General features: G+C 44.8%; 1 protein-coding gene across 1 annotated transcript; it reads left to right on the forward strand.

Moving 5' to 3' along the window:
- The first annotated feature begins 529 nt into the window (after positions 1-529).
- LOC112954440 (ovoinhibitor-like) lies at positions 530-11,927 on the forward strand. Its single transcript, XM_026047628.1, has 16 exons — positions 530-676; positions 1,389-1,408; positions 2,247-2,383; positions 2,769-2,829; positions 3,296-3,429; positions 3,901-3,961; positions 5,016-5,152; positions 5,596-5,662; positions 6,492-6,628; positions 7,067-7,127; positions 8,307-8,443; positions 8,562-8,622; positions 10,116-10,252; positions 10,692-10,752; positions 11,101-11,216; positions 11,710-11,927. Exons 1-16 carry the CDS (start codon positions 622-624, stop codon positions 11,762-11,764), a joined length of 1,437 nt encoding a protein of 478 aa, XP_025903413.1. The 5' UTR covers positions 530-621; the 3' UTR covers positions 11,765-11,927.
- The last annotated feature ends 665 nt before the right edge of the window (positions 11,928-12,592 follow it).

Consider the following 12,592-nt stretch of genomic DNA (forward strand, 5'->3'; position numbering starts at 1 on the left):
TCCTCAGTAGAGGAAAAAGTTGACACACAGAACAGACCACTGCTGAGTTTTTAAAACAGGAGAAAAAAAAAAAAAAGCAGGATTTCTCCAGCAGAGAACTGGGTGACCTTGTGGACTGAAAGTGTCCGGACTCAAACCAGGATGAAATACAGCGGTGAAAAGTGCAAAAATCATGCTGTGAGGTTTAATAATGAGGTTTTTCAGCTATCAGCTGGGAACTCAATGGAAAACTACAGAGGAGGAGAAAGACCTAATTGTGTTCAGAAAGCCCCAGGATAAATATAAGCCTGGGCTGTGCCATGGCTGGGCAAGGAGGACTGTGGTCATAGGGCAGGGCAGGCAGAGCCAGGAGGAAGACAACCTGGTCCTGCCTTTGCTTCCCCTCAAGCATCTGGCTGCACCGAAGGCCCCTTCCTGGCATTTACTCCTGTGTCAATCATTAGCCAGAAATCCCGATCTGGGTAAATATAGTCTGGCTTTCAGAGCTGATGACAAGTTTGGAGCCTTACATAATAAGGTGGGACCATTTGATAGTATAGGGTATTATATACTCCTCCTTGTGAACTTCGCCTCCTACACGGCACGCTCGCAGCCTGCGCGGACGCGGCACTGCTGTGAACCATGAAGCTCATGGGAAGCTTTGTGCAGGTGGCTCTTGCCCTGTGCTGCTTCTTAGGTGAGTAATTCCCGTGATGCTGCTCTCATCTCTGCAGCTGCGCCAGGGACAGGTTCCTAGTAAAGTGTTTGAGTCCCATAAAACGGGGGAGAATCTAATTCTAAGAAGAAATATTCTGCCTGAGAAAGCATAGCAGAAAATTAGACCGCAATTTCAGCAAGCCTTATACAGACAACTGTTCTCATCTTCTTGAGAAGGCAAAGGATTGAAGGAGTAGTTCTAATATAGGACAGGAATTTATATATGGAAGTATTAGATATAAAGACAAAATAAATGTTACCTTTTTTTTTTTCTGGGTAAGTAATGAAAATGTGAACTTTAACTGAAAGATTGCAGTGTTTTTCCATGAAGTTGAGAAGCACGTGGCTGGAGATGGACCCTTTCAGCGGTCAACAGTCATCTTAACTATGCACGTCCTCTGACTGCTCAATGTCAGATATAAACTCATTTAGAAAACTTTGAGCTATAAAAATGCACAATTTAAATTATCTGTATCATTTCCCTATAGCTTCTTAGAAATTGATTAACTTATGGGTTCTCCTATTTTGTCTCCCCTCATAAGTACAATAAAACTGTATTAATACACCCTATGATCATCTACTGGCATGATGCAAAACTTCATATTTTCCTAAATGCAATAAGTCAGTATTCACCGGATTTTGGTATTCACATATGTGATCTCTGTATTTTATTTTGTCTTTTCTTTTTTCAGATACTGTCTTTGGAGTTGAGGTGAGTTACGGATCTTTCCTTTTATTCTGCTCTATTCCTATTCTCTGGTAAAATAGCAATTATATGTTAACCACCTGATGAAAATGTAGATTAAATCTAATGAAAGCTTGGCTGTTTGAACAATATTTGCTGGTGCATGACTGGAAAATACTGCCAATTTCATGAGGAAATAGAACACCTATCACTTTTACACTGTTTTCAGCTCAATAAATAGAAGAAAGCAATTAGTAATTAGACAATTCTATTATGTTAATTCTTAGATATAACAGTTCTATCTACTCCTGCAGTCAAAAGCAGTAGGTTACTGCCTCGAGAGGGAAATTAACCTAAGGTGATGCCTGATAGCATCAAAGACCACAATGCAGGTATTTTTTCTATACAGTGATACTAATAGAATTGTCCCTTGAACAGGCTTTACGTACATCTACTTAGCGACGAAAACAGCAGGGACTGTGCAATAGATTTGTCTGCAGGTTGTGCCCACGCAGTTATGAACGCAGAGACTCCGGCTGCTCCCTGGAGACTGCTGCATGCCTGGGAATCCTCTGAGCTTGGGTGCTCGGGGGCTCCGGGGAAAGGCCAGGCTCCCAATTACCCAGCACCTTCGTTAGGCTGGTGCCTCCCCCTTAGCCAGCCTTGCTCCATGCCCCACATTGCCCTGTGAGGAAGCCTCGTTAGGAATTTTGCAGGGGAGGTTTGTTCCTCCCAGCTGCTGGGAGGGCTGTGGGACTGTGTCTCTAGCTGGAGCTGCACGGGCTGTTTCTGGGGGAGCTGGCCCAGGGAAGGGGTGACCGTGGGTGCTGCAGCCTGCGCTGATGGCCACGTGCCACCCGCGCAGGTCGACTGCAGCCAGTACCCCAAAGGCACCACCAAGGATGGCATCGCCTGGGTAGCCTGCCCCAGGAACTACGCGCCCGTGTGCGGCACCGACGACATCACCTACAGCAACGAATGCGGCATCTGCCTCCACAACAGGTGAGTACGCAGCGAGCGGGCAGCGCTGCGCCGTGGTGGGACCTCGAAACACGGCCGTCCTTGAAATATCAGCATTTCTTCATAGGCTTCCTGAAGTCCCTTGGGAGCAGGTTTGCCCTGAGCAGCCACAGCACTTAGGTCTCTGCTTCCCAGGGCTGTCGTGCTGGGTGGCAGCAATGGGGCTGCAGGAGGAACAGGCTGATCCCTTCTGCACAAGAGCAAATCTGGCCCACTGGAAGCAGGACAGTTGATTAGAGACAAGAGTGGCAGCTACATTGCCAAAAGGCATGGAGGAGCATAGGAGTGAGCACCTGGGCATTGACACCTCTGCTCTGGAAGTGATAGCTGCTCTTAACAGTCCCTGATACAAGTTGTCTTCTTCCAGGGAACACAGAGCCCATGTTGGCAAACAGCATGATGGAGAATGTGAGCAGAAACCTATTCGGGTAAGTGCAATAGGAACATAAAATCTTAAAGTAAGATTTGAACAGCTGATGTCCATGGAAAATGCCTGTTGGCTGCAGAAGAGTCTAGCCGCCAAGTAAGAGGAGTGCAGTCCAAAAGGAATATAAAAACTGATCGTAGCCAAGTTTCTGAAGGTTTTATGTGCCATATAGTACTAGGTCTCTCTAGTTTTCTAGTACAGACTCCTAGTTTCTGGACTCAGGAATAAAATGGAAATGGCATGTTGGCTGAAGACTGGATCTTACAGCCCAGTTAGTTGCAGTAGTACCTCATCAAGAGCCTCGTAAAGTCAGAATGAGCAGTTCTTACTATGTCCTTTTCTTCAGTAAGAGAGAATTCCCACAGATTTTGGAGCCCCAAAGGCCAGGATAAAGTAAAAATCCAATAAAGGATCCTTATTTCTTTATATAAAGGTGAATTTTGTTCTCTTACTGTTATTTTTTACAGATTGACTGCAGTAGATACCATAGTATGACAAAAGGTGACCAAGTCCTTGTAGCCTGTCCAAGGATAATGAAACCAGTCTGTGGCTCTGACAGCTCCACTTACAGCAATGAATGCGAGATCTGTGCCTACAATGTGTAAGTAGTATGCATAGCACCTCCTTTCTGGACAATTAGGTGTATTTAAGGCTCTTTGAAGTATTCCTTTAAAACACGAGTCTTTCTTCAGTCTGGGTTCTCAGTAGGTCTCTTTGGAACTATCTGTTTGCAATTTTCTCAGCCAGCCTGAGGCTTCTTTCTGAACCTCTGTGCTCATGTGTGGAATCGTGAAAGAGCCAGAGGATGACACAGAGAAGAGCCAGGAACCCATTAGAATAGTATCCATAATACTGCAGGATAAGGAAATACCGTGTTTGCTGCTCAAAGAGTGACTGCTACCATCCTCTGGGTTATTCAGATTGAACTCACACAGTTATGTCATCCCATACAGTGGGTAGGACCTGCTTTCTTGTCCCTGAGTCTAGACTATAATGTAAAAAGTGATGGTCAGAGCTCCCTAACCAGAGCATCTCTCTTTTCCTTTTCCTTTTTTTTTCTTTTTTCCCCCAGAGAACATCAAGCTAACATCAGTAAAAAGCATGATGGGCCTTGCGAGGAAGAGACTACCCCGGTAAGTGCAATAAAAGCAAAAATTCACCTCTTACTGCTGTTAGTAGAGAGAAGGCCACTGACTTCCCTGACTCTGACTAGGAGATTGTAGAAGTGCCGTATGACAGGCCTACAGGGAGCCCAGCCTTGGAGCTGGCTTTCCGCAAGTAAGCATGGATTTTGCATTCTTCTTGACCTAGAAGAAAGGGTCACTCCACTCAAAACCCACCGAAAGGACAAAGGAAACATTTGCTATGAAATGAGAAGCTGTAATGACCAGTGCTGCAGAGTCTGCTTCCCTTCATACTGAGTTGGCTTTTGTGCCCAGGAAAAAGGGAGCCCCAAGAGACCAGTGTGTTCAGCTCGTGGGGTGCTGGGTTTTCCAGTATGTTGTGTAGGCTGGCTGTTTTATTCCAGAACATCACAAGTTTCTCCACCCTTTGCAATGGGGACACAGAAATCCCATGCTAGTTTTTCGCAGGCATAGTGAAACTCATAAGAGCACTAAGCATACATATTTATAGGGTCTAGCTTATTGTATATTTATAATTAGTTCTACATGAGGCAGAACAGCCTGGTGCTTCAGGAAGAAAAGCTTATATATATCAGAACAAAAAACGGGGGATTTAGAAACTCTATTTCCCAACTGATAGATAACCATTTCTTTTTCATCCTTTCAAATCTCATTGCATAACTATATGAAATCACAGCACAGGAGAAAAGGAGAAAAAAACAGCCCAAAATACAAAAATACAACACTACTAGGGGAAATTCTAGCTGGTGGAAAATAATTCCCACCAAACTTGAGAGAATTTTGTTGATGAGAACGGGCCTGAAGTTTTGTATGTTCCTTTTATCTGAACCTTCCTTTCTCAAAGATGGGTCCTTTCTCTCCACTCCTAGATAACTAGGATATCCATTCAGAAAATCCATTTCTCATAGAAATTTTAGCTCGAGTATCATGGCGTTGACCTGTTGCAGAAACTATGCAGGCTGGGATACAGAACAGAGGTTTTGCATAGACTTTTCTCATGTAATAATGGCTCTATGGGATGCAATTTTCTTTATTTTGATAGATTGATTGCAGCCAGTACCCAACACAAGTCACTGAAGATGGTGAAACATTAGTATCCTGTCCCAGGATCCTGGATCCAGTTTGTGGCACAGATGGTTCTACATATGCTAATGAGTGTGAGATATGTGCCCATAATGGGTAAGTGCTGTACACAGAACATTCCTTCTAAGTTACTAGCAGCTCTAAGTGCTGGTAACAGTCCTTTCATACTTCTTATGCTTATTCCTTCAAGCCTCTTAGAAACTTATTTGGGGGTCTAGCTTGAATTTTCTTCTGCTTTCCTTTTTGTGCTCATGAGGGAGGAAAGTTGGAAGAATCCGATGGCAGTGCTCTGGATTAGTCTGTCAACTGGCCAGTACCTAAGCAGATGAAGGAACAGTCTAGAATCTCACCTTAAATTATATGGTTTTAGAAGATACGACAAGCTTGTTAACAAGTAGACTAATGTAGTTATTTTCATACACTTCTGTAGAGGTTGAAACCTTAATTTGTCAGGTATCTGCTAGATCTGATTCCTTGTGCATCTGAATGTGACCAGGAGATTAAGCATTAAGTTCTTCAACTTCACTGTCTTCTTCCAGAAAGCACAGATCCCACGTTGGCAAAAAGCATGCTGGAAATTGCAAACAGACTGTTCCTTCTCCTGAAGTGAGTACAATATAATGCATATTTATCCTTTTGCCTATATTAACCGAAAGATTCCCTGAGGCTACCTCTACTCTGAAAGTGAGCTGGCCTGAAGCCTGGCTTTCTCCACATGTCCACTAAGCCCTGTGAACCCCCTGTGCTCAGGACGCCTACAAATCCCATCTGTCTTGAGGCAGGTGTCATCTGGGCCTGCCTTGCCTACACAGCCATGGCAGATGGGCTGCATGTGAGCCGCTGTGCTAGGCACAGAGTCTGCGTTACAAATTCACGCCTACGCCAGCCTTTGGAGTGGGGGTATATTCTGGTGTACAGAGCACACCTGAAGTTTTGCTCCAGGCACAGTCACCGAGAGGTCCCAGAGATGCCAGAATGTAAATGTGGAAGCTGGTCTGTTTGATTGCATGTCTTTGAGGATGATCTTCAATTGCATTATCAGCAAAATCCATTTTGCTTCACTTTTATTTGGTTCTTGGTCATTGTTTCTTTGTTTTTGATTTCTATAGTACAGGATGTCATGAGATTGTACTTTTCAGTTTTCTGACCTACATTGCAAATGCTCTCGCTCAGGTGTAGTCAGAAGTAAAGTGGGGCAGCTTTTGGGATTTACCTAGCTGCTTGGATGTCTCAGATTATGCAGCACTGTACAGTTCTTTGTGTGCATGACGGGGTTCATGTAAAGCTGATTCAGGCTGGTTTTGAAAGAGCTGAAATGTAACATCAAAGTTGTCTTGAGATCCAAGTATAAAAGACATCTAGAAAAACAGGAGATTGTGAGGTTTTGTCTCAGAAAAGACATACTCCTTCAGCGATGATGTTTTTGCTTTTGTAGCTTGACTGCAGTCAATATCCATCAAAAGCAACTAAGGATGGCAGAGCCCGGATAGCCTGTCCGAAGATTCTCCTCCCAGTCTGTGGCTCTGATGGATTTTCTTATGACAATGAGTGTGGCATCTGTGCCCATAACCTGTAAGTACTACACACAGGACTTCCCTTTGGAGTGACTAGCCATGGCTAGTGCTCCAGACAGCCCTTCTCTTAATATCAGTGTGCCTACAAATGTATTTCTATTCATCTGTCAATCTCCTAAAGACCCACTGCCTTGATTTTGTCCCCTGACCATCTTTTTGTGCACGTGAGGGGAGCTATGCAAGAGCCGAATGTCAACCCATGCATCCTGTGAGGGCTGGGCAGTGGAATGGTGAATAGGACTGCTACCTGCACAGTGTGAGGACACCCAATATATCTGTTACTACCTTGCTAAGGACAGGGAGCAGGTAGCTATCTAGGCAGTGGATGCTTCCTGTGTCATTTACATAGATCATGAATTAGGCCTAGTTTTTATGATGGCTGTGTGTCCTGAGGCTTGCTTGGTGAGTGTGCTAACACCAACCTCTGCCTTTCCAGGGACCATGGAACTGATGTTAAGAAGAGCCATGATGGAAGATGCAAGACTAAATCTCTCCCAGTAAGTCCAAATAGATGTAAAACAAGGGTGATAGTCTGCTCTCTTTACAGCCTCCAGAAGCACTGGGGCTGACTTTGCCGAGCTCTCTGTCTTCCCAAACGCATGGAGTGCTGCTGCACAGCCCCGTGCTGGCGCTGCATTGTCCCCTAGCAGCTGCTGCCAACGTACTGCATGTACATCGAGGCGAGAGGGAACAACAAGAGCCCAGCACTTCAGAAACAAACTGTCCCAGTGCTGCAGAGCTCTGAACACAAATTGTTAGAAGCAGCCCAAGAATAGGGCAGCCTATTTTAGGATGATAGGAAAAGAAGGCAGAAGACCCTGTTAGATATCAGTGCATTCCCTCAGTTTTAGGATTTGCATTGCAGTAACCCTCGTGCTCCAGATAGCCATGAAACCTCTGCTCCTAGTTTCAGATACAGAAATAGCTTTATAAACATCCGCAGCAACAATACATGCTGATAATATCTCTATGCATTTATTCTGCATACGCAGAACAGCGCTAAAGCACAGAAAATAAATTCATGCACCCGGAGGGAATGCAATATGATTTGAATAATAAAGACACTGTTATCTTTGTTTTAATTTGTCCTTGGACCGTGTGAGAAATTTGGGTGATAAGAGACACTGCACTGGGGAAACTATGCGAAATGACAGTGAAGGGTCAGATGCTTAGCTGTTATAAACTGACTTCCACTGCCTGTTTATCCTCCGATATTTGAAGTGGCACTTTTTCTATATTGTAAAGCTTTTTACAGCAAAATCGGATGAAATGGTCCTTGCTGCTATTTCGAAAATACTGAAACTGAATCTCAGATTTAGTTAATTCTATGTCAAACTAGACTCAACGTAAAACCTTTAAATCCAATTCCTTGGGCAAAATGTTTGTTTTAAAACCTAGCTAATTTTCTTTAGGACACGCAAAATTGCATAGATGCTTGCCTGGGAAAATGATCATTTTTGTCAATGCTGCTTTTCTTTCCTCTGTCAGCAAACAATACCAAAGCCCACTAAAATCACTTACTGCATTTCTAAAGGAAGCCTAAAATTAAAATACAACCCTGTTTTTTTTCTCGAGCAGAAGCTTTTAAAGTCTGGAAGAATAGAGCAGGCAGACTGCAGCTGAGATGTGTTTTTGTATCACGGCGGCTGACTTGGCTCTCTGTTTTATCCCCCCAGGTTGACTGCAGCAGATACCTGACTGGGACTACCAAATCCGGAGAGGCAATCACTGCCTGCCCCTTCATCCTGCAGGAGGTCTGTGGGACGGACGGCGTCACCTACGGCAATGACTGTGCCTTGTGTGCCCACAACCTGTAAGCCCTGGAGATCCTCTGCAGGATGATCTTCGTAGTTGCTGCTGGGACTAAGAGCGGGGCGAGTCCATCACTGAGATTTCTTACCCTCTGCCCCTTCTCTCTCTCTCTTTTCTAGGGAACGGGGAACCAAAGTAGGCAAAAAGCATGATGGAAAATGCATTGAGGAGGTTCCTCCAGTAAGTGAAACTTAAAGGGGAAAAAAAAAAAAAAAAAAAAAAAAAAGGAAAAAGGGGGGGAAAAAAAGAAAAGAAAGAAAAAGGGGGGGAAAAAAGAAAGAAAAAGGGGGGAAGGGGAAAGAAGAAAAAAAGAAAGAAAAAGGGGGGGAAGGGGAAAGAAGAAAAAAAGAAAGAAAAAGGGGGGGAAGGGGAAAGAAGAAAAAAGAAAGAAAAAGGGGGGGAAGGGGAAAAAAAAGGGAGCTTTAGGTGATGCTGAGTGCATAGATTGAGTAAGTGTTGGCTAGTTTGGACAGCCTGGCCTTCACCAGGTCACACAGCTCACCCTGCCCTTCCTTGCACGGGTGAATACCTGCCCCCTAATAGCAGGAACACTGTGCACTTCCTGCCTGGAGTCTTAAGAAGAAAGGAAGGAGGACAGGTGAGGAATGAGTTATGAGATGGGTAACAAATGATTTAAGGCACAATGGAAAAAAATCCCTTTCCCACAGCAGTCTATCACAGTGGCAGGAGGAACTTAGCTGTCTGCTTTGGCAATATGGGAAGGGGACACAGAGGACCCCAGGGTGCCTCTGTACTTTCTCCTTTCTGGAGACTTAAGTTTTATAAAGGGATGTTTTGCAAAGATTAGAAAATCAGTGTGTGTGTGTTTGGAATGTTGATTCCTAATGTCTGAGGGGATTCAAAACCCTCTCTGTTTTTCTTGCGAATGCAACATAATCTAACGTATACCAACAATGAATCTTGTAAAAATACCAAATTAACCATATTTGACCAGCTCTAAACGATTCACACCCACTGGGAAACAGCAAAACAAAGCTGTCTCATTAGCATGTGTTTCAAAGAGTCAACATCTCGAGTCAGATATTTCATTTCTATACAAACAGAGTATGAAATGTCATCCTTTGTTTCCCCAGTACACCCTGTGCTCCGACCGGGTGAGACACATAAATCAGTAAGAAGAGCTCACACTGGAGAAACTAGGGGTGCTAAAATGCTGGTTCTTCAACCAGTGTGAATCAGCCTCAGCTGCCGTCAGCTCTCCTGGTGGATTTTGGCAGCCAGAGCCAGCCCATTGGAACAAAAGGCCTGTCGGCGCATCCCACCCCCAACTCTTGTGGGCCGTGAAAAACGTCTTGGTCATGGTCAGCTCCCTTGTAGGCAGGGGATAAATCGTTCCGTGTTGATTTGCAGATTGCTGCTGAGCTGCGTTTTGCAATATCATGGCAGGCTCGGTGAGGTATAGGGCAGCACAATAAATACAAAGTGGAGGGAGAGATATGTCCCGTCAACCTCGTTTCAGCCTTCTCCAGCTGAAGGCTCTGAAAGGAAATTGCCCTGTTACTTCTGCTCAGGTCTCAATGGGAGAACGAGTTAATATATGACCTTAATTTATCCTATGGCAGATCCCAAAGGACATGAGCTGGGGGGTGGCATCTGGGTGCTGTTTTGCAGAGCAGAGGCTGAACCAGAGTTTTGCTGTGTTTGCTTCCCAGCTCAACTGCAGCAAGTACCGCTCCATCACCACGGATGATGGCAGGAATCTGATGCTCTGCACCATGATCTACAGACCCGTCTGCGGGACTGATGGTGTCACTTATGCCAGCGAGTGTATGCTGTGCTCCCACAATCTGTAAGTAGGCACCTTCTCCCGGGACATTGGCTGCGGCTGGTTGATGAGGTTGGATGGGCTCCCACAAATGCCAAGCGGTATGCCAAAGCCTGCGTCTGAAGCACTGTGTTGGTTGGGGAGCCAAATGCCACTGAGTCCCCTTTCTGTCCCTTCAGCCTGCCTTGTTTCCCAGCTTCCTAGCCTGGTGTTTGAGATGGGCCAGTGCTCTGAGTTCTGCAATGGGGTGTACATCAGCTGGCAGGACCACTTGTCCCAAAGACACAGCCCCAGCCCATTACACTGCACACTAACATGGCACAGATGATGCTAAACTGATTTGTCTGAAAATCATTTGTATGATGCATGCAAGTTAGGCTGTGCTCTCATACAGTGGTTGTAATGGTGAGTTAGTCACTAGCTGGCAAGACCAACACTAACAGCAGCATCTTTTTTCCTCCAGAGCTCATCGGACCAACATTGGTAAAAGAAGTGATGGAAAATGTGCAAAAGATGCTGTAAAAGTGAGTGAGAAAAAATGCAAACCAGGGGTCATGTCTGTTACAGCCTGCTCTGCATTACGAATTGGGGGGGACTATGTTCAGACTTGAGGAGATCACCTGGGAATTTCCTCTGGTTGTGGCCGGTCAGCTACCATCCATCCTGTCGCTCCATAACAGCACAAGGAAGAGTGTGGTAGTGAGCAGAATAGTGTGAGATCATACCTGCCACCAGGAAGAAATTTTGGGAGTCAATTCTTATCATGATCTCACGGGCGGAGTCTTGTCTTTGGGGTGGTATCATTCCTCTTGCTGGGAACTGACATTGCTCTCAGGCAGGCCACAAAATCTCTGTCATTTTTCTGTCTGTAGGACTATTGTAGCGACTTCCAGGAACCCTCTCCTATTTGCACTATGGAATATCTACCACACTGTGGCTCTGATGGCCAAACATATGGAAACAGATGTCTCTTCTGCAATGCCTTCCTGTACGTATAGAAATAAGTCCTTCTTTTCCTTGGTAATATCCTGTATCTGCTGAAACTGCAGGCTTCTTTCCTTAGTGTGGTTTTGACTGACTGGTTGTGATCATATGCTGGATGTTTCTGGTGTACCATAAATTGTGCAAGGAGATGGGTTGTTTTTAAAGGAAGGTATGAAGGAGCTATTTTTGATCTACACATGGCTTCCTGGTTTTAACTTCAAAGCAATTTTACTCATGTGCATCGGTACACATTTATTTTTCCAGAAGCACATCAGTGCATGGGAAAAATTTCATGGAGCAGCTGGACTCTGGGTGGTGTGTGAAATCTTTTATCTTTCCTTTAGTGATAATAATGAAAGAATGTAGCTGAGATTTTTGAGACTCTTCATCCTGAAACAACTTTAAGTCAACATTTCTTGTGCTAATGGAATGAGGAACAGGGCTTTTGTGCTCAATTTGCTCTTTGTCTCACCCATCACTTCTCTTTCTCTCCCCAGGGAGAGCAACAAGGCCCTCGCACTCAGTTCTTTGAGTGAATGCTCAAAGAGCTGAGCATTCAGTACAGTGAAGTGCACTGGAGTCCGGCTCAGGAAGAAAATCTGCCTTCTGTGTGACTCCCAACAGGCTGATCTTCCCTAAGAAGTTTCCTTCAGCTTGTCTTGTTTCCTCCCATGTCCTGAAACAGTTTTTATTCAATAAACTCACTTGGCAACGTTTCTCTGTCTTATTTCAATGCCACATTCTTTCACCCCTTGCACGGTACCTCCTGTGCTGCAGAGACTCATTCTTCTAGTGATGTCCTGCTCCACCAGACACGTGGGTAAACCATTTTTCTGCTCTCTCTGTGTTGACCCTTGTCTTGAGAGGAACGTGGTCTCCCCTTGGAGCTCCCAGGCACTTCTCCTTATAGTCTCCATGGCCAAATTAGTCTTGTTTAATACTTAATGTCTCCATGCAGTCTCATCATCTGGGTTCCTTTTCTATAGTCAGTGCAGGGAAACAGTCACCCTGAGGCCATGGTGCAGCTCTTCCACGTGGCAATACCTAAAGAAGGTGGATGGCCTGCTCTCAATAAGAGTGCTTTTCTGGGCTCTACCCAGGGTCACAGAGAGCAGAAAATTCCACTCACAAAAATCCTTGATTTATTAATGCAGGTGAATAGCTCCAGGTCTGGTGCCTCATGGGAGCTGAGCAGAAATCATACCTATAGTGTGGGACAGCCCTGATAAATCTCTGCAGCAGCCTCATTTCTAAAGACACATGAGAGGGAAAAGGATGCAGAGGAGGGCCTGGGACCAATTTTAGCAAAATATAGAGCAAAATAGAAAAGAGCTTCTGCTTAATAGTCATGTTTTGGCCTATATATGAGAGCAAAGATTT

Source organism: Nothoprocta perdicaria, unplaced genomic scaffold (assembly GCF_003342845.1).
Source record: "Nothoprocta perdicaria isolate Ctin4 unplaced genomic scaffold, notPer1 scaffold_5, whole genome shotgun sequence".
In the NCBI taxonomy this organism is placed as follows: domain Eukaryota; kingdom Metazoa; phylum Chordata; class Aves; order Tinamiformes; family Tinamidae; genus Nothoprocta; species Nothoprocta perdicaria.

Coding starts and splice junctions, on each gene's coding strand:
- LOC112954440 (XM_026047628.1), top strand. CDS start 622: ATGAAGCTCATGGGAAGCTTTGTGCAGGTGGCTCTTGCCCTGTGCTGC. Junction 5,663..6,491: donor AGACTGTTCCTTCTCCTGAA/GTGAGTACAATA, acceptor TTGCTTTTGTAG/CTTGACTGCAGTCAATATCC. Junction 6,629..7,066: donor GGCATCTGTGCCCATAACCT/GTAAGTACTACA, acceptor CTGCCTTTCCAG/GGACCATGGAACTGATGTTA.